Source organism: Trachemys scripta, chromosome 7, assembly GCF_013100865.1.
Source record: "Trachemys scripta elegans isolate TJP31775 chromosome 7, CAS_Tse_1.0, whole genome shotgun sequence".
Classification (NCBI taxonomy): Eukaryota; Metazoa; Chordata; order Testudines; family Emydidae; genus Trachemys; species Trachemys scripta.
In genome coordinates, this window is record NC_048304.1 from 7,070,785 (window position 1) to 7,095,899 (window position 25,115).

Consider the following 25,115-nt stretch of genomic DNA (forward strand, 5'->3'; position numbering starts at 1 on the left):
GGAAAAATATTTAACCTGGAAGGGAGAGGAGTTTCGAGAGCCTGGATGATTGATCACTTTGCAGAATCCCCCTAGCCACAAACAGATTGGGCTGTCAGGTGTCATGACTACTCCATTTTGTTTCTTTCTGAAGTAGCATTTGCCTGTATTGTAAGCGAGATTACAGGAGAACCTTAGAGTTATGAACACTTTGCGAATGAGGGTTGTTTGTACCTCTGAAATGTTCATAACTCTGAACAAGACGTTCTGGTGGTTGTTTCGAAAGGTTACAACTGAACGTGGACTTAATACAGCTTTGAAACTTTACCACGCAGAAGAAAAATGCTGCTCTTCCTTTATTTTTTTAGTAGTTTACATTTAACACTACTGTACTGTACTGTATTTGCTTTTTATTTTCATTTTGGGGGGGGTCTCTGCTGCTGCCTGATTGCATACTTCTGGTGCCAAATGAGGTGTGTGGTTGACTGGTCAGTTTGTAACTCATAACTCCGAGGTTCTACTGGATTATCAGTAGGGCCCATCCAACTGCTCCAAGACCCCTGCTTCCTTTAACAGGGTAATTCCAGATCCAAACTCCCTGGATATGGAGTTCCAGATCGAGTGTCTTGTGGACATCATTAATCGCCATATTTATTTTCTGTTGCCTATTTATGGGGTGTAGCACCTTTTCATCCATACTACTTTAGCTATGTCTGCACAGCACCCCACACAATTAAGTCCTTACCCATGGCTGGTGCTCTTAGGTGCCACTGTAAAATAAATCAATGATAATATATCTACCTATCTAGTATAGTTTATCTGTCTGGTCAGAATTTCACTCTCAAAAGACAGAGCAAAATATTCTGTGCTTATTTCCTTTCTGAGTGAGGGCTGGTCTACACTGGAGGGGGGGGTGGATCGATCTAAGATACGCAATTTCAGCTACGCTATTCATGTAGCTGAAGTCGAAGTATCTTAGTTCGACTTACTTGGCCGTCCTCACAGCGGCAAGTCGACTGCCGCAGCTCCCCTGTCGACTCCACTTACTCCTCCTGCCGAGGTGGAGTACGGGCGTCGATTCAGGGATTGATTTATCGCGTCTAGATGAGAGGCGATAAATCGATCCTCGATAGATCGATTACTACCCGCCGATCCGGCGGGTAGTGTAGACATGGCCCGAGCAATTTCATTTGCTTTACAATATGTAGGTGTTTAAAATGGAAACTGTTTTCTTATCTTATCAGCTCTTTGGGTCAGGGTCTGTCTCTTACTATATATATGTACAGCGCCTTGCACAATGGAACTCCAGTGTCAATTAGGGTTCCTGGGTGCTACCATAATAGAGTAAAAATAACAATAATAATAAAAATAATAATTAATACTAAATAATGATTTTTCTGTAGATGCAAAATAATAAACTCTATCTACAGACACTGTAAACATCCCCAAATTTTGAACTGAGAACCATGCTGTAAGCATGCATAGTGAAATGTTTTTGACCCAGGCTGTGGGAATTATCGACGGGGTGGCATACATGTTCAGCAAACAATGCCTCACTTGTGTTTGGTATTTTAATATGCTCAGGTGGTTTTGCAGCTGCAGTCACCACACCTCTAGATGTAGCAAAGACAAGAATTATGTTGGCAAAGGTAAGAGATGAAAGAACGCTGAGCAAATGGACAGGTGCATGGGCCACAGTGCCAAAACTTCTGCATGGTAGCAACGAAATGAAATGTAGCACCACACCTATCACTAATGACTTCTGTTCTTGTAGTTTAAGCCAGGAACTGATGTGAATGTGCGTTACATGCATGGATAAAACTGGTGTTGCTTTACTTTGCCCTGTAATTACTATTCTTGTTCTTTCACCTCCCTCCTCAGGTCTCCCAAAGGAGCCATCTAAGACGTCACTGCTTTGTGCTAGGTTGTCCTGGGGATATGCTGAAATCTAGGCTACCAGTGGTTAATGCAAAAGTCTTAATGACACATTCCTTATAGGGTCAAACTCCCTAAATTAAAAATCCAGGCAGGAACTGATTCCTCTGTGAGTTTTTCTAACAACAGGGGATTGTTTGCATTGCTCTCCATAGGCAGGCCTGACGCCAGACTTTCTTTCCTAGAATTTCAAACCATTGCTGCAACTCTGCCAGGGATGGCAAAAGCAGGAGTGCTAATGTAGCTGTGCCACTGTTGTTTTAATGAACGAGCCATCTAGCCTCGTCCCGAGCAGGTCTAGATTGTGGGACGGTTAAAATGCAAGCAGCTGGTACACGCTGTTGGGATACGTTGTTATCCTTTAAGGGGCTGCGCTGATGGAGTCCGAGTCACCCCATACGGGTCAATTCTCTCCACCAGCCATGTCCCTGAGTAGAGGAATCAGCTATTTCTCACTGGCCATTTGCACCTCATCTGACGACTGGTGCTGTGTTCTAGACACACATCACGTTCTGTAAAGAGTGTGCACTGCATCTTTGTGTGTGTTTGTACAGTACAGCCTCATTCAGCAGACATGTATCAAGGAGGGCGCATGGCGTGTTGGTTAGAGCGTGGGACCAAGTCATAAGAGCTGGGTTTTGTTCCGAACTAGGGCCACTAGACAGTCCCATTGCTCTGTTGCGCAGTGTAAATGGATAGGTAGCTTGATAAATAACTGGATCCAACTGGTGATTGATTGAATTATGGGCTCTCTGTTCTTGTGATACAGGCTGGTTCCAGCAATGCCAGTGGGAACGTACTCTCTGCCCTGCACAGTGTCTGGAGGTCACAAGGGCTACCTGGGTAAGGACTATCTTGTGAGAGAATATCTATGAGATAGATAAGTGTGTGTGTGTGTGTTTAATGCGCTATAAAAAAAACTATGAATTGACTCGCCGTTCACAAGGCCAAGTAGCAGTCATTCAGGTATGTGTGTGTACAGCACCTGACACAACGGAGCCTCTAGGAGCTACTGCCTTACAAATATTAACCAATAAGAATCATTACCCCTTCCTAAGAGCCAGGCCAGCCTGGTGCAGGCACCTCCCTACAGCCAATCCTCCTCCAGCTTTCCACAGTTACCCAGGAACTTTCTTTGTGTAACGTCACCTCTGCCCCTTCTTGCCCTCTTTCCCCAGCAGGAAGCCTAGCGGGAGGAGGGGACACCAACAGCCTCCGTCCCTAGCATCCCAGACAAGAAAGCAGAGGAAGCTAAAAGCCAAGAAACTGAAACTGGGATTTGCAGGTGTTTCCCTTCCTCTCCATGGGGTGCTGCAATTCTGCATTTCAGTCACCGCGTGGCGCCGTGTAAAGCTATAAATCAGCAACTCCCAGTCCATCCCCACAGCATCGCCCAGCAGGAAACAGGCCCAGAGCCCCAGAAAAATGCTTCAACGTGCTGAAATACAGAGGGCAGGAAAACTGAGGGAAGCCGCTTTGAAATGTGCACCCCACAGCTTGTTCTTCCTTTTTCCTGCCTCGCTCAGGTTTCTACGCATGGAGTTTCATAGAATGAAGACATCCCTTGTGGGCTAACCCTTCAGTCCTTTTGCCTTGCTCAGTGGGGAATTGCTCAGGTGTGCCAGACATGAGTAGCACCCTGTCACTTAGGCAAATAGTATCAATGGGGAAACAGGTTATCAGAGAGAGGGTATGGGACTTGCCTGAGGTTACACAGGACATCCAGGGCAGAGCATTTCCATTGAATAACACATTAATTACATATGTACATATGTAGTGTGTGTGTGTGTGTGTAATTATGTGTGTGGGAGCAGCGTTTTCTGACTCTAACATGCATCATTAAATGTTATGCATTGAAGAACAACAAAACACCCACTTGGAGTTCATAGAAACATAGAATATGAGGGTTGGAAGGGACCTCAGGAGGTCATCTAGTCCGACCCCCTGCTCAAAACAGGACCAATCCCCAATTAAATCATTTTCCTAGTAAAAATGCATATATTTTTTTTTTAAAAATCTGAATAGCGACAGAGCTCAAAGCATCAGTCTGATCAGCTCTGCACAGCTCTGTCTCCCGAAATAATTAGCCACCTAATAGGCAAGAATATCAGTTGCAGCAATGTGGCAGCAGGACATGTTTAGCTCATAAGAAAACATCATAGTCTAGTATATAAGGACCAAGTCAGAAGGCCTTGGGTTTCCGCTCAGCTTTGGAAGGCACTTGTTGTGTGATGCTGGGTGAGTCACCTAGCCTCCTTGGGTCTCAGTTTACCCATCTGTAAGAATGGGAACAATGCTTCCTGGCCGTATGGTGGAGTTGTGAGGACTCATTCATTCGTGTTTGTAGAGCGTTTTGAGAGCCTTGGACAAAAGATGCCACAGGCGTGTAAATTAGTATTGATTTGCATGGATACCTGGTCAGTTCGTAGTGGGCTGTGCTCTTTGTGTGGGAGAATCAGTGAGTCATTCAGTAGTGACTAGCTGTAGCCTACACAGAATACAAGTCCTAAAATAATGATAGCTAATGTAGATTGCCTCAGTCCACATGCGAGAGGCCTGTGGTTTTGAACCATAAATCCTAGATTCCACCTGCACCCAGTGGGCGTATGCGGTTCAACTGGTAGTTGTGTTATTGTGCCTCTGGGATTGGCGTCATACATATGCTATGAGCTAATTAAATCTGTAGTTACTGGAGTGACATGCGCAAAATCCACATGGAGCATTAACTAGACATTGGGAACAAATGCAGGTCTGGATGGGTGCAACAGGTGTTGCTGTTTTTCCCCCTTCCACAATCAGACTCATTATGCAAATCTCTAGCTTCATTTCTCATACCCTTCTAGATCAGCCTGTTTGCCAGTGCTACTCTTCGCTGCTTTAGGGTTTAGAAACCAACTCGATAGCCAGTGCTGTGTCTGCACATCCCTGGATGTGTATTCTCCAGTCTAGTTACAGATAATTTTCCTTAACACCCGATTTCTGGTCACACAACTAGTAAAAATTCAATATTCTTTTGACACATTTGGAAAATAATTCAAAACAAATTTCAGGAAGTTCTTGGACCCTTATTCCAGGAAGCATTCCAGCTGTTACGCCCACCCCAGACTGTTCGTTTTGTATTGTCTCAGGCCGCATTGAGCTAGCACTTGTAGGACCCTTGTCTGTGGGCCGGTTTCATGCACTGTACAGCATTGTATATGCTTAGAAGACCATGGGATCTATTTTCAAAAGGACAAATAGCAGTTAAGCACCACACTCCTATTCGACGTCTAAATCCCCCCTTTCTGTTGCACATAATTTGTGTTCTTTCAAGCCTGTTTCACAAGTGCCCATTTAGCCAACCAGAATTCAAACTCTGTCTTCAGATTGTGCCACTGATGCAATAGAACCAAAGGGTAACCCAGCTCTCCTCAACGCTGCACAGCCAAGAGAAAGCAAAATAATAAGCAATCCTGAGAACAGAAACATGCAAAAATGGCCAAACTGTGTCAGCTGCGAGGAGAAGGAAGAAAGCCTTGGGAAAAATAAATGCAGAGACGGCCGTGCCTGCTGCCAATTATAAATGTATTAATCAAAACCAGGAAAAGTGTCGGGCTTTTTGGCTGGCAGCAATGTAAAATAATCTATGGCTTCTCTACTAAATCTCAGATTTGAAGAGAAGGAATTCTGGGGCAGAGAGATGCATTGCCTCTTGCCACATTATTAAAACCAGAGTGCAGGACTCACTTCCTGTTTTGCACCTAGTAAATCCATGTGCTTCATGCCAACAAATTCACATCCTTTTCTGCCCATAAGAGAGGGGGAGAGAGAGGCCTCCATTAATAGATATTTCTCAATGGATAGAATATGGGTGAGATTAAAGGAGCAATGTGCACGTCGCCACAGTTATTTGCACTTGCAAATGGGAGTTTAGGTGAGCGATTTCTAAGCTGCACGCACTAGGGCAGACTTGTGCATGGACGCCTTGCACTTTTCCAGCACCTTTTCTCCAAGGAGCTTGTCGTAGGGTTACCATTCGTCCGGATTTACCCGGACATGTCCTCCTTTTTGTTCTAAAAATAGCGTCCGGGGGGGAATTTGTAAAGCACTCACAATGTCCGGGATTTCCCCCCTCCCCCGGCAGAGCAGAGCGAGCGGCTGGGAGGGCTGCAGGGAAGTCCCGGGCTGGACTCCGGAGCAGCTGTAGAGGAGCCGGATCCGCCCTGCATTCTGAGCCAGGGGCAGCTCTCCCCTGCAGCCCGGTCCGGCAGCACTGTGCAGGGACAGGGACCGGGTTTTGTTGTGCTGGGGAGCGCAGCCACGTGTCCGGCTCGCACAGAGCCCAACACCCTATTCTGAGCAGCAGGGTAAGGGGGCCAGGGGGCAGGAGAAGGGGCAGGGAGGTTCTGGAGGGGGCAGTCAAGAAATGGGGGGGGCCTTTTGGGGGGGCGTGGAGAAAGTTTTGGGCAGTCAGGGTACAGGTAGGGGGTAGGGTCCTGGGGGGCAGTTGGGGGGTCTTAGGAGGGGGCAGTTAGGGGACAAGGAACAGGGAGTCTTAGGTAGGGGGTGGGGTTCTGGAGGGCAGTTAGGAGCAGGGGTCCCAGGAGGGGGCAGTCAGGGGACAAGGAGCGGGGGGTGGGGGGCTGGGAGTTCTCGGGGGGAGCTGTCAGGGGGCAGGAGTGGGGAGAGGGATCGGAGCAGTCAGGGGACAGGGAGCAGAGGGGTTTAGATGGGTTGCGAGTTCTGGGGGGGGCTGTCAGGGGGCAGGAGTGGGGAGAGGGATCGGAGCAGTCGGGACAGGGAGTAGAGGGGTTTAGATGGGGTGGGGAGTGGTTGGATGGGGCGTGGGAGTCCCAGGGGTCTGTCTGGGGGTGGGGGTGTGGATAAGGGTTGGGGCAGTCAGGGGACAAGAGGCAGGGAGGCTTAGATAGGGAGTGGAGTCCTGGGGGGCAGTTAGGGGCAGGGGTCCCAGGAGGGGGCAGTCAGGGGACAAGGAACGGGGGGAGGGTTGGGGGTTCTGGGGGGGGCGGGAAGTGGGAGGGGCAGGGGCGGGGCTAGGGCGGGGCTCCTCCCGTCCTCTTTTTTGCTTGCTGAAATATGGTAACCCTAGCTTGTCGCACTTTACAGCCATCGATGATGCCTTACAACCAAGCTGGGAGATTGGCAAGTGTTGTTTTCCCCATTGGAAGAGTGAAGTGGAAGGAGTTGCCTGAGCTTGCCCTCCTAGATGGTGGCACAATAGGGCCCACAAGCCAGGGGTCCTAGCTCCCTATTTTGATTGCTAAGCGAGGTTTCCCAATAGGTGCAGGTGCACACACACTATTGCACCCGTTCCAGCGTTGGGCCCTAACCGCGCGACTCTTCCAAGTGTGATCCCAAGTGTGAATAGAGACTAGCCATCAGCCTTTAAGGATTCTCTGCTTTAGGAAATGCAAAACGATCTAACCTGTAGTGCTGAGTAAAGGGGCCTGTCCAGTGGGTTACTTGAAGCAGTGGCCTCTGATATTTTCTATTGAAGTGGGGATTTGTTTCCTATTGCAAGAAGGATCCCTGTCAAAATAGTGCCTCAAGGTTCTGATGGACTTTAGGATCCAAGCATTTGGGAATAAATATTCCAGGGCTTGGAGAAACACGGGTGAAGAGTTGCATTCAAAATGGCAAATAATGGGAACATGAATACTAGAAGGATTAGGCACTATAAGTTGGGGGTGGCAGGCTGCACGGGATCAGAGCACACCCCCATAGCACATAGGCATTATTCCAGGGGGGGCCAACCTGTGGCTCCGGAGCCACATGCAGCTCTTCAGAAGTTAATATGTGTCTCCTTGTCTAGGCACCGACTCCTGGGCTGCCGGGGGGTGCTCACTGCTCAAGCCGGGCTCTGCCACAGGCCTGCCCCCACTCCACCCCTCCCCTGAGCCTCCTGCATGCCACAAAACAGCAGATCGGGAGGTGCTGGTCGGTGTGGCTGCCAGTGGGTGGGAGGTGCTGGGAGCGGGGGTGAAGGGAGCTGATGGCAGCTGCTGACGTGTTACTGTGGCTCTTTGGCAATGTACATTAGTAAATTCTGGCTCCTTCTCAGGCTCAGGTTGGCCGTCCCTGCATTACACAGCTGGCGATGATTCGCTTTGGAAATCAGACGGGGTACTCCCGGTGAGCTGACAAGCCCTAGGGACGCAGATTGTATTCGGCTAAGCGGGAGTTCGGATAGTCGAGAGGGCAGGCGCGGCAGTGCAGGAGCCCTCTGCAGCTCCGGTGTCACGGCTCCATTCCCTCGCGCCTTTGACCCTGCCCTGGTTATCGTAGGTGCAAGGTGCAGGTGGGTGGCTGTGGTCCTGGTAGAGCAGAGAGACGCCCCCCCCACGCCCCCTGACTCTGCTGTGGCTGCAGCCTCCCCTGCACCTTGTGCCAGCAGGAGTTGGGTGTCACTCCCGTGGCTGCCCCGAGTCTGTGCTCCACTATCCAAACCTCTGCATAACCCAAACCCTCTCATCTCCCAGGCTGGGGACTCGGCTAGTGCAGAGCTTTGGATAATGGGGTTTTGGAAAATCAGGAGCCTACCGTCTCTGATTTCTGCATTTGTGTTTTCTCCTAACCAGTTCAACACGCAGACTGGGAAAGTGCATCGGAGCCACTTGCTCCTGGACCTCTTTGTTGTTAAAATGCTCAGCTTTGATCTAGGCCCACTAACCAATCTTTTGTTGTCATTGTGTTACAGTAGTGGCTAGAGACGCCAACCCAGATTAGGGCCCTGTGTACAAACCCTTAGTGAGACAGTCCCTGCCCGGAAGAGTCTGCAGTCTAAACAGACAAAGCATGAACGAAAGTGAGTGTGATTATCCCGTTTGCAGAAGGGGAAGTGGGGCAGAGACAGGTTAGCTGAGTAACTGAGGGGACAGTCTGGGACGAGAACCCAGATCTCCAGAGTCTGTGCGGTGCCTTAGCCAGATCACCAGCTGTTCTCTATGCAACGGAGGAAAAGCTGGTAGCTTGGTAAGCCAGGCCTGGGATTGCCACACGGTTAAAGGCAAATATGCGAGAGCAGAAGGAAATCAATAGGATGCTGAGGCCAGCTGAGGCCATTGGTGGAGCTGAGGGGGATGCAATAAGAGATGAGGTCAGAGATGCAGCTTCTAGTTCACATACTCAAAGTTATCCAGCTTTGCTTATTTAAGAGCTGTGGCTGTGCTGGACTGAACAGTAAACGAACGTCTGCAGCGCTTCAGTAAGAGGCTGGTGTGATTCCACAGGAGAAGGATGATGTGTAGCTGGAGAACAACGCTGTACCGTAGGATTTACCCTTTGAGTGCTCTGTCAGTGTATGCCTTGTACAAATTACTCTGTTTCAAAGCTATAATTATGGTAATAGCCCCAATGGCTGTCTAGAGCAGCCATAAAACGTTTCCATCCGCCTGTATGCTCCAGGCCCCAGAGCACAGATCATTATCACAAAACCAAAGCAAGTGCAGTTGGAGGCTTACCAAGCACAGTGTCTGACTAGCAGTGAGGATTAGGGTCCCTGAATTGCTTTGGGAATATGCACTGCTTCCAGATGATCTCTCATGCCCCAGGACTAACAGTATTACACAGGAATTACTCACAATACTGGTGTAAAAGCTACACAGTTGAAACTCTGACTCGGTTAGATTAACGTTACCGGGCAGTCCAGTCCACAGAAGCCAGGGACAGCAGAATCTCTATCTTTAATCCACCTCGGTGCATGTCACTTTTACATCACGCACTGTGTGTTGGGCAAGATCACCCATTCCGTGTGCTTAAATGCTGAAGAGTGGGTTAAAGGGACATAGGCCTTAAACTGCCCAACATTTAAAATCTTACATACAGTGCAGCAGGGCACATGTGTACAGTGGTCAGTCCCGAGGTTCATAAACCCAATAATGGATGAAGTAATTTATGGCCCACCTAGTCCTTGATACTGAACTTCCAGGGGCTGCTCCCGTTACAGACAGGGTGTAGGAGCAGGCAGAACTACTTTGGCTACGTTGAATGATATCAGGTCGTGTCGTGATTGGTCTTCCTGCTGCTGCTCTACCGTGGTACAGTTTTTGAAATCAAATGCTGGAGGAGTGTCATTTGCTCAGCAGTGTATCAAGGTGATTTGCTTGCTGAGGTTAACGGACCCCCTTCCCAACTGGAGGTTACTGTGGCTTCCACTAGACAGACTGGGTAGTTTTTAACCATTCATGGTTTTGTTACTTTGCAGTGACTGTAGCGAGTTTATTACTAGTTCTCCCAATCGTTGTCTATGCCAGTCCACTGCTAGTACTGCTGTTAGCTCCGTTCCTGCTTTCATTGAGAGCAGCACAGATACTGGATCTGGTATTTGATTGTTCTCGCCTCTTTTTATAAAACACTGAATTACAGGGTGGTAACTGATTATTTGTGGGGTCGAAGGAAGTAGAGGGTGAGGATGGTCCAGAGGTTAGGGTGCTAGCCGGGAAATCAGGTGACCTGGGTGCAATCACCTTCCCTGTGTGAACTTTGGCAAGTCTCTTAGGCCCAGATTCTCAATGGAAGTTAAGCACCTAAATATGTTTGAGGGTCTAGGTCCTAGGCTATGGGGGGCACAGTATAGACTACGGGGATGTGAATTGCAGAGCACAAAAGGTTGCGCTGTGACTGCCCCGTGTGGACGCAGCTGGTGTGAACTCAAAGGTACCTAGTTCGCATGAACACGTCCTCTTTCGAACAGGACTGTGTTAATGTGAACGATGTACCTTGTACCTTTGAGCTTGCGCCAGCGCTGTCCACGCGGAGCAGTTCGAGTGCATCTCTTTGCATTCTGCATTTCCCAACCCCTTCCACTGCATTTCAGCGAAGTGCAGACAAACCTCTAGCCTCACTTTGTTGGTTTCTCCATTTGTAAAATGGGGATCCCACCTCCCAGGGTTGTTGATGATACATAGATTAAAGACTGGGAGGTGCTCAGATACGACAGTAATAGAGGCTATCTACGTACCTTAGAGAGGAGGTAATTCTGCACGAACACACTCAAGAAATCATCAAGATAAAGTTGGTGTATACAGCCCTGCTAAAAGGTTGTGTGTGGAGTGATAAACGGGTAACATCTCTCATTGCTAGGCCACGACCACAGGTGAAGCATTTTTTCCTTTCTCTTTCAGCTTGTTTGCAGGTGTTGTCCCTCGAATGACAGCAATCAGTCTGGGAGGATTCATCTTCCTTGGGACATACGACAAAACTCGCAACTTGCTGCGCTGACTTGGAACAGAGATTCCTGTGAATCGTAGCGAAGAGCCAAAGATCTGCTGCTCTCCAGAAAGAATTCACTCATCAAAGTACTCACGCTCCTTCTCAGGCTTCTTTATGGAGCCGAGGAGCTGGTCAACAGCCTAAACTCGTATTTTCACTATAAAAAAAAGTCCTTCAATAATCCAATTTCCCTAACTTAAAATTTCCCAGCATGGAAAGCAGTGAAGTCCTAGAGACTTGTGCCAAAAAAGGAACATGTGGGGGTAAACAGCTAATTACAGCATCTGCAAACAGCATTATCAGAACTCCTGCAAGGAAACCGTTTTGTAAACCAAAAGAACATGGTTTGAGCAGCAAAAATGGAATAAAATGAATTTTCATTATTTAGAGACACCGGCTCCTCAGCATTGGGGCTGCTTTTAGTTCCGTGGAAGAGTTGACATAGCTGCCATCAGCAGGCATTTAAAGACTGTAGAAAGTATTCTTAGTTGGGAGGCTGCTGGGGAAAAATAATGCCCATTTGTTTCTGATTTGAGCCATATTTTGAAAGTTTATCCCACCGGTTATACCTGCAGGTGCATAGCAAACACTCTTACTTGGTAACCAGTGTGGGGGTTTTAATTAGACTCAGATTTCTCCAGGAAAAGTACAACGCTGTATTATTTTCCAGGTAGCCCATCCAACAATGTTGCCTATGAACAGAAATGCAGCTCTTGCCTTTATTTTTTTTTCTTTCTCTACCAAAAGCTGAAGTAGATCTGGATTTGTAGCAGTGAAGCACAGAACGGGAGAGATCTGGCTGCAGAATGCAAGTGACAAATAGAAAACACAGGTTTTTCTCCTCGCTGAAATGGCAGATTGCGTATAAGAGTTCTGAAGGGTGATGCTAGCCTGTTCTTGGACTCTACTTAAATTCTTCCTTTAGCATAAAGACGTAGTTAAAATCAGTTCGTGGAATATGTGCAGGGCCAAAAAGCAAACATTAGCTGCTTGGCAAAAAGCCATTATTTCAGCTCAATTAAAATTATCACTAGAAAGTCCAAGATTTTGAAAAATAAAAAAATCTTGTCAAATTTACAGCAGCAACTTGGCTTAGTTACACCTTTAAAGAGCTATATTAAGAACCTGAAACTACCTTGCAGTTGAATTGAAGGCACTTCCACAATAAGGTTTTGTAGAAGCAGTGAGGCAGCATCCTAATAAAAATATATGCAAATATAATTGATAGCACTATAACACAGAGCCAAATTCAGATCTGCAGTAACACCAGCAGCTTGGTCTGTACTACAGCGTAGTTATTTTCCCCTGAAGAAAACCCTTTCACTGTTAAGCAAATACATGGAGAAACGGGCTGTCTTTATGCAGGGTCCGGAAGTTTAGCCCTTGCTCAGAAAACAGTGGGGAAAATTTGCAGAGAAAAAGGGACTAATTCTTAAAAACTGGAATTTCTACCCATCATTGCCCACGCTCATCCCTAGGGCAATTTTAGTCCCAACTGGCTGGCTGATTCCGCTCCCTGCCATGATGCTGTAACAATGCTGCAGGTTTCATCAGGGCACTCTCGTTAATGATGTTACACAATGTACTTTTCTCCATTGTAGAGCTGATCCCTTTTTTCTGGATGGGGGAAGGGGCAGGGGCAGGAGAGGAATTCATTCGGAAAAGCTAGCTACAGGCTCAAAGCTCTTTATGGGCATGGGCTTGGTTTGCTTTTCAACAAGTAGGCCAATACTGGAGGATTTATTATTCTCGGCACAGGTCTCAAATTTCTCTTGGGTCCATGTTTTGTGCTTTTGAAACATCAGTTCTGGAATCAGCCTTTTCTTATTCTACATGTTTTACTACAAACAAAGTGAAGGATGGACGTCTAGACTTCTGTAATTACAATAGTCACACATGCCTCTTCCATAGTCCCAGCCCAAGACAATGTTAAAATATACAGAGTGAGTATAGCAGTAATTTAGAGTGAAATACATGACAAGGCTGTGGTGCCTATCCCACAACCAAGCATTCAAAACCCAGGCAATTCAGAGTTAAGCTTAAGTATACAAGATATCCAAACAGGTTAAAGTATGGCTACGCAAAGATGCTTAACGCTGCTCTGTAGCGATGCCATGTACTAACCATAGTAACAATCAGTGCACCAATGAGTTTGAACATCTTTAAAAATCTGCACCACCATTTCTTCATCTATTGTCCCTCCTGCTGGGTGCCTGTCTCTTGCACTGCACTCAGTGGAAACTGGAAGGGCTTTCACAGTGGAGGAACCTCTCCACTGGTCGGTTGATCTCGCTTCCTTCTCGCCGGGATTCTTGCTGTGGACCACAGTCTACGACAAAGGCTCATGAAAACCCATTGGTGCTGCTTATGCCCGAAGACAGGTACAGCTCTTTTCCTTTACCTACCACTGATCATGCTGCTACGGCCCCTGGTTTCTGAGGACCGATCTGAGGGACATGCCAGCCTCCCCAGATGATGCAACCCTGCCCTGAGTGGAAGAATGGAGGGGGGCTGATATGGAGGCTACTTACTCTGCAGGTAAAAAGCAATGAAGGTGGAGCATGGTAGTGGTCGCTGATATAAGGACCTATACTCTGTTTACCACGTAACAAACTTTCTAGGACAGCATCGCAACTAAGGGCCCAACACTTCTTTCAGCAACTGGCTGGCTCTGTACAGCGAGCCACTGGAATCAACATCAGTCCCCAGGGTACCAAACTAAGGACATCTGTGGCTCGAGCACCGTTGGAGATGGCAGCGATGAGGGAGGAGGGCAGTCCGTGGTAGAATTCTCTCTAGTAGAATACTATTCAGCATGACCTGCTGAAGGGGAAAGAGATCATTAATCCTTAAAAAACAAAAAAGGTCTTCAGTGACAGCCTATGCACAAGATACAATTGAGATTTAACTATATGTAAAGTTTGAAAAGTTTGTGTTATTCCATAATTAAGGGCCCCAAAAAAAGTTGTCTGACACTAGACAGTACATTCCTTAAAGACCACATTTTTATTGTATATTTTCAGAGAACTCTCTCTTCTCAAAGAGCTGTATTTTTGGAGAGGCTACACTGTAAAAAAACAAAAAACAAAACCACAACACACACACACACAACGAAGACTGAATACTTGCTTTAAATGCAAAATTAAGCTCATCCTTAACTCTGAAGCTGAAACTGAAGCCTCTATTATAGGTAGTGATGGTGTTACGAGTGGGACTAAGAAAGGCTGAAGGGTTCAAAAATGTAGTTGAAGCTGTCCTGTATGTAGACCATCTGGCTTTGGCACACAATGGAGAGGTGTTTGTGAGACGTTTAGACAATTGATATTTTTTTATATTAGAAATTTACTTCATATGAATTTTTCACTGTGTATCTCAGCTACAATTCCCAACTCTCCCCCCCCCCCAGGGTCATGTTTCTAGTACCCAATGTTGGTCTATCATACTGAATTCTTTGTCTGTTGAATGCAGTTTGACAAATGGATGTTTCGAAAAGGTTATGTCCCGATATCGTTAACACATTTTCATTAGAAACAGAGAAGCGTGTAAGCAACTGCTTGGGTTTTATTTTTTTCATCTGAAACTCTGCAAAGCTCACTCCCAACAAAAAAGCTGTCATATTATAAATGAACCTTTATTAAAGACACTTCAATGCCATTTGTTAGACACTTCAATATTTTACGTTTTTTTTCAACATACAATATTGTACCAAATTTTCTAATAAATAACTTTGTACACAAAAGTAATACTTCCTCTTTCACATTGCCTCTCAGAAGCAGCAGATTCACATATTTAGTGGAAGTAACAACATGAAACAGTTAACGTTATTAAAAATACATTATTTTCAAATGCTAATGTGGCAAATGTGCTTAATATTTGCAACGGTGATGACATTTCTGCCAGCAAAATTGGTCAATGAAGTCATTCGCATCTTCCTTGTGTATGTCCCACTCACGTCCCACTGTTGTTTTCACTTTCAGAGTTCGTTCTAAAGCATATTTTTTTCAGTTCATGGGACAAATACATGTTGGGTTATTTATTTACTACCGTCCATCTCTTTTGCTTTTGATTTGCTGAATAGTTAAAAGTTGGCACTCAACATAATTAATCACCTGCCACAAAGTGCAAATGTGTCTACAGTTAGAAACTGGTCTAGACAGGTAGCTGGTTAACTTATGCCTCATTCGTAAAAGCCAGGGTCAGTAATTGACAGTGAAATGGGGTTTAGGCCACCACTCAAAGGACTGAGAAATCAGATTATTAAGGGTGGCAGTCTTTTAATGAAGATGGAAGTTGGGATAATATGGGTGGGTCTCTTTGGCCCTCATTTAAAAAAGTAATAGGTCTTTAGTATTGTTCTGAACACAGCTGCTTTTCTGAATCAAGGCCTGGAAAAGGTCTCACTGCCCTGACTTCTGAAACCGGCTGTGAGTTCCCGTAGTGACGTGAGCAGGATTTCCACCAGACCCTGCTCTGATGAAACTGGCCTTTAGTTGCTTCTAAGAAAAAGAAAAGGAAAAAAAAAAACCCAACCAACCTTTCCCCAGAGTAGTCATCACCAAAGTGTAGTAAACTTGTATTAGCAGAACTGAAACCAAACCAACCCATCCATCCACAGGTACCAACAGAAGCAGCCGTTCTAAAAATAAAAAGCTTCAGCCTGAAGTTATAAGTGACAGAGCCATTTGACCAGGTGTTTTTTTAAATTCATGGATGAACGTAAAGACCCTGTACTAACACGTAGTACTCATCCCTTTGAACCAGCAAGACCACCTACCGCCATATACTCTGGCTTCTAAACCAGTCTATTTCCGACTAGCTTGGAACTGTGGCACAAAGGGGTAATCGTGGGCCTGAAGTCAATGTTCACATACAAGGAGATAGCAATTATTGTCTGTGTGTACACTGATCAGGGGATGTATGTGCAGCAAAGAGACAGCTTAATACAGTGCCATAGGTCATGTATCTCGGGCAGAGTGCACACAGCCAGTATAATGGTAAATTAGGGGTGTGATTTTTATTAGTGGGACAATAATACAGCTACAAGCCCAGTATGGATGCAGTTATACTTCTATAAAGATGTCTGATACTCGTGTGACTTATTCCCCTGTACATACAGCAATAAGCTACGTTCACATCATTACCTTTAGAGCAGTATACCTGCATTCGCACGGGGAAGGGTTGTACCACTTTAAGTGCTACAACTTGTGGGTGTAGACAAGGCCAGGTAAGTTTGTGACAGGTGCAAAAAGAAAAAACCCATCCCCTACTGCATATATTTTTGTTGTTAGCAATGATTTTAGCTTTCCTTTTTGCAAGTGTGCACAGTAGTTTAATTCAACTTTATGCCTCTGTGCTGTTCTTCTGTAATTTGCAGACTATCACAGATAATATTTAACCTTTAGCTCTTCACTGCAATTCTGAAGGGTAATGAATTTTAAGTTCTTCCATAAAGGAAAAAGTCACGTTGCTATGTATTACTTTTTCTTTTTTGGTAAATGCTTGGCTCTCCCTATAAACTCTATTTAGCGTTTCTTTGAAATAATTTAAGATCTGAGCTTAAACATGCTAAGTGCAATCAATTTTGGGGTTGGGGGATTTGTGCTAACTAACCCAATCAATGCTTGATCTAAAGGAATTTCCATAGCAAAGCATGACAATTCCTTTGAAACAGCCTGGGTTTTTAAAGGTCTGCTTATGCATTAAGGCACCAGAATTCTCTCTCTTGAAAAATTTAACAGCAACCTGATACTGAAAACAATATTGCCAAAACTTTGTAAAGTTTCACTCAGTTATCCATGCACTAAAGATTAAAATAGCCTCTGTAAAAGATATATATATATATATATTTATATATAATATGAAAACTCTTATGTACAACTGTATCAAATACTTTTCTTTTCACTACACAATTGTCCCTTGCATTTATGTGCTTCATATGCAAGTTAACTTTTGAACTAGTAATACTTCTCATTGAAGTTTTAAACTATGTACAAACAGGTGACGCTCAAGTAGGAGTTTGTTCCCCACACAAGCTTGTTTCTCATACCTCATTTGTTTTCCTTTTCCTTGGAGAGGCGGTCAGTTCAAGAGTTGAGGTAGAAGTAAGTAGCCTAGGTATTCTGTGCAAAAAATTAAGGTCAATAGTAGGTTTGTTCATTTGCACATGGCAGTTTCTCCCCTCTCAGTCCATTGATCTTATGGGTGGCTTAAACTCATGAGTGGAGTCCTGTAATTTGGGTAGGTATCCATTGGAAAGAAGAGTTTGTTTAGCTTCAGCCTCACCCTGTATATCCAGTGATGTTGGTGAAATTTCAGGAGTCCCTTTTAGCTGCTTCACTGAGTCTTCTGAAGGTGAAGCTTTTAAGTGACGCTTACTATGCTCTGGAGCATTTGCCAAAGGTTGTGAAGCGCCTGTAAGAAAGTAAGGATAGTACAATGCTCGATTAGCTGCTGCTCAGAATGCCACCATTACCGCAACGCACACAATAAATAATAATCATTCCAAACAACTAGCCCATGTTTAACACTGAAGATTACTAAAGCTTTCTAAAAGCAAGGCATGGCAATGAGAGGAACCAGGACATTAATCTGAATGGTATAGGGAAAGAGACCCAAGCAAACCGCGTACCTTGTCTGTCCACATGCCGTGGTTGAGTCGTGCAGGACGACGGTGGCATTCTGTCATGGTTGCTGGGATACAGAGTCCTATCGGTGTCCATTCTCTGACTGCTGGTAATCCCAACGCACTGTTGAGGGTTGCTACCTCTGCTCTGGCTCCTACTTGGCTCTCTTCTGCTGAATGCATTTTGGTGTGCATTATCCATAGTCTTAGTTGGCTGAGAATAGTATTCGGGATCCTGGGGGTAAATGTTGACATTCATGCTATCTGTACTTCCGCTGCAGTCAGTGCACACAACTGGCAGGCCGTACCCTTTGTGGAGGGCGAGAAAAAGGCAATAACTGAAGTTAAGTACAGTCAGTTTGAAGCCGTCATCACAGCATCATGCAAGTTGGAGAAAGATAAGACATCTCAGGCCACCCCTCTGCCACACGGGAGTCACTTAACAATATATTGTTCTTTGGTTTCCTATAAATCTAGTTAACGCCTGCCTTTTTCAGAACGTTAGATTTCCCAGTATTCCTGACGGTAGTTGAAACGACTGGGTCTGCCCCTCTATCCCATTCCACACGTTTATTTCTATTGCAGCTCGAAAGACACCTTGCAGGTGTTATGTATTTATCATCGATGGCTAGTTCCTGCTTCATGGCTGACCAGACAGTGAAGAAAAGGAAGGTGGAATTCTGCGGTAGCTGTTGCTGAAAATGAATATGTTGCCTTTTGAGTGTTGTTGTTTTTAAACCAACATCGTCAATTTAAATCACATTTCTATCTGAAAATATTTTGCTTATGGGTGGTAGGTATAACATCCAAGATGGCTAGAGGTGAAAGAGGGAAGAGAAGGAAGTCTATTCCCCCCTCGCCCAAGTTTATTTTATCTGCACTCGGTCAGTTAACAGGGTTTATAGAGATTTTCCCCTAGAGAATCAGTTAGTTTCCCATGCTGTCTGAGTGGCTCTTATACACAGTATGATGAGAGAGAAAATATATTTTAAAAATAGGAAAATGTGATTGGAAAACCACACACACTGGCAAAGAGACCGAGGAGCAGGTGTAGTGCCCAAAACTACTTGTAACTTCATTTTTGAACTTCTAAAGAGTCCCTTTATGATGCCTCTGATGAAAATGTCTAACACCTTCAGTTTGAAACAGCTCTTACATGTTAGGAATGGCTTAAAAACCACCCAATCAAGCTGCAGTGATGCCAATCAGAGTCAAAAGTCTGCCCTTTTCTGGCTGTTCTTTAAGCTCAAACTACTGTGATGAAGAAATAAGCAAGAGAAAAATATAAGGGCCGTGTCCACATCTGAGAATCACTCTTGGCATTGTTTTAGGCAACATATCTTCTCAGTGTTAATAACACTCTGACTCTCGAATGATTTCTGATCTGTACTAACATGAAATGTCTTTGCAGATTAATGTGTTTTGTACCTGTCTTATCTGGAACAAGCATTCCATCAGCTGCGTCTTCAGTCTTCCAAGTGTCTTTATTATATCCTACACATAGCTTTGGCTGTCTACAAGCTACAGTGGGCGCTTCAGCATCTGGACCTCTTCCAGCATCAGTCTGACACATACCTATAACAAAAGACCCAGCTGGCTAAAGATTACAACCATCTGCTCTTTCAATCGAAACATTCAGTCATTTATCGTACTGTAAAAACAGCATAAGGGATTGCAATGGAAACAGTGGATAATTCTGAGTCAATTTTTCAAGGAACAAATGCTTTATAGACTAATGATAATCTTAATCCAGAAATTTAACCTTTCCACCCAACATGTTGTCTTTTAAAATATTGTTTGATGTTGGCATTTAATTTGTAAGCCTGAAGGCGGGGTTTGGCAATGCCAGTGGATTTCGTATTAGAATGTAGTTGTTAGTAATTCTGGAGCCATAGAACTAGACCAATATTGGCAAAACCTCCCAGGCCTGATGAATGAGTAGATCTTGCAAACAGCTCACAATAAGAGCAGAAGAGTAGCGGGCACTAATGCTTTTAGTTACCCCTTGTCACACAAAGAGTGGATACAGCTTTTTAAATGTTAGAATCCAATTCCTACCATTGTTCTCTATGTGCCCATTAGGCTGTTGGCTATCAACTCTGACGACCACTTCCTGTCTGTCAGAAAGAGTCCCCTGGGAGGACAGGTAGCTTGGCACATCAGGTGGTACAATGGTCTCGTCTGCAACAAGAGGTAAAGACAAATGTGAACCTCCAGTACTTCTATACAAGGAGTTACGCTGTCAAAAATGACTTAGGAGCATAAGTGGACTTTCATGGACTTTCACGGAGACTCAGGCCACCCTTTTCAGAAGTGACCAATGACTTTAAGATGTCACCCAACAATGTAGACATCCAAAGCAGCCTGGTTCTTCAGAACACTTGAGGGCCCCTTTAAGGTGGCACTAGTTGAGTGTCTCAATATTTAGACATCGCCAATCCATAGGGACTTGTGAAAATCCTGGTCTTCTGAAAATGGGACGTGGGTTCCTACGTTATTTAGGAGACTGACCCAACAGCTTTCGTAACCACGTTAATAGAGAAGACTGCGGCCTGCATGCTTCCTATGATCAAACTGAGAGAGCAGTTACAGCCTCTGTGTCTCTTCAAACACGCCTGCCAGGATTCCTCTGGTCAGTAAGAGGGGAATGTGCAGAATAATAAATGTCGCTTTCTGAATTTTTAATATGGGTTGTCGGTGGCTCGGTAGCAACAAACTCCCTTTGTACCAGGCCCTGCCCATGAAAACACCAGGCCGAAAGTAAACTTCAAAACTGGAGAGGAACGGTAACAACCGGCCAGGGGGCTGCTGCTCGGGGCGTCAGCTTCAGCCTGATTTTACTTCAGCCACTCTGATAAATATGCAATTGCCTTAACGTTATGCTGGCTCATCACCCAGCACAAAGCGAACATGTTCAGGCAAATGCACTGAAAGAGAAAAATGGCTCTATGAGTCCTACACATTGCAGCTCCTCTGGGGTTATTTTGAATTCTATGGAAAGGAACCAGAAAGGCAGAAAGATTTTAGGAGGGGTGGGGGGGAAGAGAGCAAAAAACTGCTACTTCCCCTCCATTGCAAGTGTCCTATTAAAATTACTGCTACCTGAACTTAAGAGGACTATCTCCATTTGACTATTTACCACAGCAACTGGCCTTGTTTTTCAAACAGCCTTCCCACAGACGGCAGCCCCAGGGCTAGATCCTGGGTCACTAGGCAGGTTCAGCTCTTAGACTGTTCTACCGCTGGCCAGCCCTGTCCCCCTCTCCCACCACAGGCTATGCCAAATGTAAACTCAATTCTATTGGGCACTGAGCCCCTCCTTTTCCAGAACTGACCCTGTAACGAACTGACCAGACACCGTTCAGAAAGGGGAAGAGAGAAGCGCTGCAATGTCTCGAGATTTTTAAAAAAAATTCCAATGTTCTGCAGAAACGACTGCATTTACAGCATGCAAACGACATTCCATTCAAACCTTCCCTTCGGCCACAGCTTTGAAAGCCCCAGACCTACTGCACCTGCTTCCTGAGAAGATTAAAGGGACAGAGTGGAGGGCAGCAAATCCCAGGAAGGGATCAGACTGAGCATTGGCTCAGAGTCCAGGAACTGGTCCAAGAGGCCAAACCGGTGCTTCCACTGATTATTCCTCCTGACCTCAGTAGGGCCCATCCTCAAGCTCTCAACCCAACGCCATGAGTTTGGCACCAGGGTGGCATTTTTGGAAGGCCGCCAGGCACCAGAAAACTTCCTCTAGAAGGTGTTGCACATTGTCCCAAGGAATTGCTGGAGATATCTCACTGCATGAGTTATATGTGGGTGGGTGGAGGGCGCAGTACCCTGGGTGGAAACAGGGGTTTCCTGCATCACAAATGAGGCCTGGTTAACCCTGGAGGGTTAACCCAGATTGTAACACAGCTGCCGACAGTGGCCAGAGAAAACCTGTCAGGCTCTGAACCAGGAGAGGCTGTCTGCGGCTGGATGGGAGAGAACCTGATGAGCCAGGCAAGCCGTAAATCAAAGCACTGAACAGTCTGCTACAGCAAGTGACAGCTAGTGCAGCTGGGCGAGGCTTCCTGAACAGAGGCAGATGATATGGGGAATCAAATCACTGAGATAAGCCTTTTAAGTAGGAGTTATGGCTGGCTGGCACAGCCGTTCAGCCGCAGCAGAATGTTCTGGCACGCAACGGTTTCCGCTGGCCCAAGCCCTTAGCCAGGGTTGGAGCCTACCTGTGTTGGTGACGCTGTATTCTTCACTCTTCTTTCTGGTCTGGTAGATGATGCACACCCAGACCAAAGACGTCAGCACAATGCTGCACACCACTGCAATGGTGATTATCCCCACTGTCGTCCTGTCCTTCCTGCAGCCAAGGGATTGCAAGATGCTTACGTGGCTGTGCGCACGCTCCGTTCCAAGGGTATTGGACATTTCACAGGTGTATTTCCCAGCATCCTCCAGCACAACATTCCGAACAATCAGCAGCTGGTTGCCAGGGGTGAAATGATGCCTGTCAGTCACTACCAGGGGCTGGTCACCTTTCAGCCAGGTGATGCGTGGAGGTGGACTTCCTGTTGCTTTGCACTGAAGGGCCACCGTTTCACCTACAGACACTACGTGGTCTTCCAGTGGATGGATCAAAGATGGTGTCTCTACAGGGGTTTAAGTACAGATATTAAGTTTTTAGGGGGGTTGTGATGACTCAGATCATCTAGAGTTAGCAAACTAACAGACCTTTCTGAAGACACAATTAGCAAAGTTCTAGAGATTGGCTAAACAATACAGGGTCTCGTATGTCAGCTTCCCCAGGGACGCCTCACTGCCCATGTCTAACTGGCATAATCTGGGCCTTTACTGTCAGTTCTGCTTTAGTTTTCTTTCCATATCCTACACAAGAAACCCATGCCCCAGGCTAATCGTCTCCCACTTTGGAGGAGGAATAACAGCTGTCACAAACTAATAACTTGTAGGGCAGGGAGGCAGAGTTTAGTTTCCTCCTGCATATTTCTCCTTGGCAGGGGAGGCAAACAGCATGGCTTAATGGGTTTCTCCTATAGAAGAAGGCTGACTTGCAACAGAAACAGGACTATTTTCTCACGTATCTGGGTCCTTTCATAGTACCATAACCTACCGACGTCACCCCAACCCCATTGTCCCATGAGTATGGCTATGGCTTCTGACAACTCAAGCATTCCCTTCTAAAACCCATTTTGGAAACTCAAAATGGTTCCTCTGCCTGCCCTGCCCGGATCCCCAAGGAAGCAAAGCTCTTACCTAGTACAGTCAGGGTGGCGTTGGCCAGCACGGAGCCCGCAGAGTTCTGCGCTGTGCAGCTGTAAACGCCCATGTCCTCTATCTTCACATCCATGATGAAGAAGACATCATCGTCTGGCATGACGTGCATGCGGCGCTCTCGGGCTGCTGGGAAGTCGGTGCCTCCGTCCTTCTGCCAAGCAATTTGTGGGATGGGGAAGCCATTGGCCGCACATTCCAACCGTGCTGTCGTCCCTGTCCGGCTGGTGATGTCGTGGGGGGTTTTGATAAATGAAGGCAACACTGTGAAGGGAAGAGGGGGCAGAGGGGTAGAGTGACAAACAGCCTTAGGGAAAGGAGACCTACCTTCCTGATACCTGAAAACCCTCCGTTAAACTAATTTCACTTGCTTCTGGGATCAGTCTTCAGGCTATGAAACAAATAAAAACCATCCTCCCTCTAAAGGGAAATGTTATTCGAGATTTTCCCTCGTTCTAGTCCTGTCAGACTTTCATTGCTGCGGGCAGAGACCCTACTGGAGCGGCTGAAACCAATGGGATGAGGCCTGTGTTTAGCAATGACTCGCGTGCTTGAAGTTAAGCATGTACTTAAGTGCCTGGCCAGAACAGGGTCATCACAGCAGGTGTGTGCCTATAATAGGGGGCCTCCCAACACTCCGGGGGATACGTACAGCTGGCTGACCTTTTTACCTACAAGAAAAGAATCTGACCCCAGCCTGGCGCTCACCGTTAACAGTGAGCCGGGCCTTGTTGGAGTAGGTGGAGCCAAAGTGGTTGGTGATGATGCACTGGTAGCGCCCCTCGTGGGCGAAGGTGACGTGCCGCAGGTGCAGGATGGTGGTGTACTCCGTCACCTCGCCGTTCTTGGCCCGCGCATGGGCAAAGTTCTCGATCTCGGCATTGTGCAGGACCTCGTTGTCCTTCTTCCAGGCAAATGTCATAGGGGAGCTGCTGCTGCTTGCGGCCGAGCAGGTGAAGCGGATATCCTTGTCGAGAACGGCCATGGTCGTCTCCGGCTGAATAATAATCTGGGGTTTGGGGAAATCGTCTGAAAAACAAATGACAGCGGCTCAGGCCTAGACTAGGACACTGCGACCACTGTTCCCGGTCACAATCCTTGCCATTTTCACCTACGATATTATTTTAATGCAGAGTGAATCTAGATTTAATTAACAATGAGTACATTTAACTGGAGGAATTGACATGTCTACACATTTGTCTTTATGTACTGTCGATGGGAAGATAAATGACCTCTATGCAATAGAGTATCTGCCTGCTCTTGCAAAATGCTTAGTTTGCAGGGGCAGGCACCATGTTTTCAGAGTGTATGCGTGCCGGCATGTAGTGCCTAGCGCAATGAGGTGCTACCAGAATACTTGCACCACTCCTGGACAAAGCATCAATTCAAACAATAAGAGCAAATCTGAGGTTCAACTTCAAGAGTAAGTTGCAGCCCCTAAGATTTCACCTCTAAACCACCCCTCCCTCAAGCTCTTGCATTAACCTGAAGTGGAGGGTGAAGAGGGTTAAAGTCACTGTTGCAACTGACAAGCACTCACAAGCAGGGGCATGATGGTACGAGATGTCTATTCCTAGCAGCTGTATTTGCCTGTCACCCTTCCAAAGCGGAGGCCTGCGTATGCACCCCTCTGCCCTGGGCGACTGTTGGTTTTAGCCGAGTTCCAAGCAGTGTGGTTTATTAGATTTCGACAAACAGTGTAACTGACTATTGGAGTAACGTTTAATTAAACGGTGATGCCCCTGGAGCTGGGGAGGACTGGTGGCTGGATGGCTTGGCAGTCATCTGAGATGTAAAGCTGTCCTGATGTTAGAAAGGTTGATTTTGCAACTTTGTGATGACTTGCCAGGGGGACAGAGCATTTGAAAACTCATCTCTTCTCCTTTCAGACTGAAACAACCACCCCAACAAGCCCATTCAGAGGCCGGCCATCTCCGCTCTAATGCCATGTGTGTTAAGCATGTGTGTGTATATTTGTGCTCATCTGGACGTGGATGGAACGTGGGGTGAACTTTCACCAATGAGACGTGCGAGTTATGCTTTCAACTGAGGAAAGAGAACTTTCAAAAGCTGCTCTGCTCTC

General features: G+C 46.1%; 2 protein-coding genes across 4 annotated transcripts in view; one reads left to right on the forward strand and one right to left on the reverse strand.

Moving 5' to 3' along the window:
* The window catches only part of SLC25A26 (solute carrier family 25 member 26), a 126,953-nt gene extending 112,760 nt beyond the window's left edge, over positions 1 to 14,193 (forward strand). For both annotated transcript variants that reach the window (XM_034775940.1, XM_034775941.1), the window contains 3 exons: positions 1,564 to 1,628; positions 2,684 to 2,757; positions 11,037 to 14,193. In XM_034775940.1, coding sequence (XP_034631831.1) covers positions 1,564 to 1,628; positions 2,684 to 2,757; positions 11,037 to 11,133 — 236 coding nt within the window. In that variant the 3' untranslated portion in view covers positions 11,134 to 14,193. The remainder of the gene's footprint in view (positions 1 to 1,563; positions 1,629 to 2,683; positions 2,758 to 11,036) is intronic.
* Positions 14,194 to 14,667: 474 nt separating this feature from the next.
* Positions 14,668 to 25,115, reverse strand: part of LRIG1 (leucine rich repeats and immunoglobulin like domains 1) — a 132,767-nt gene continuing 122,319 nt past the window's right edge. The window contains exons 13-19 of one of the 2 annotated variants that reach the window (XM_034775938.1): positions 23,741 to 24,061; positions 23,015 to 23,296; positions 21,973 to 22,392; positions 19,805 to 19,927; positions 19,175 to 19,321; positions 17,753 to 18,055; positions 14,668 to 17,535 (exon numbers count right to left, since the gene is read on the reverse strand). In XM_034775938.1, the coding sequence (XP_034631829.1) occupies positions 17,306 to 17,535; positions 17,753 to 18,055; positions 19,175 to 19,321; positions 19,805 to 19,927; positions 21,973 to 22,392; positions 23,015 to 23,296; positions 23,741 to 24,061 (1,826 nt within the window). In that variant the 3' untranslated portion in view covers positions 14,668 to 17,305. The other variant, XM_034775939.1, reaches the window with a different exon arrangement.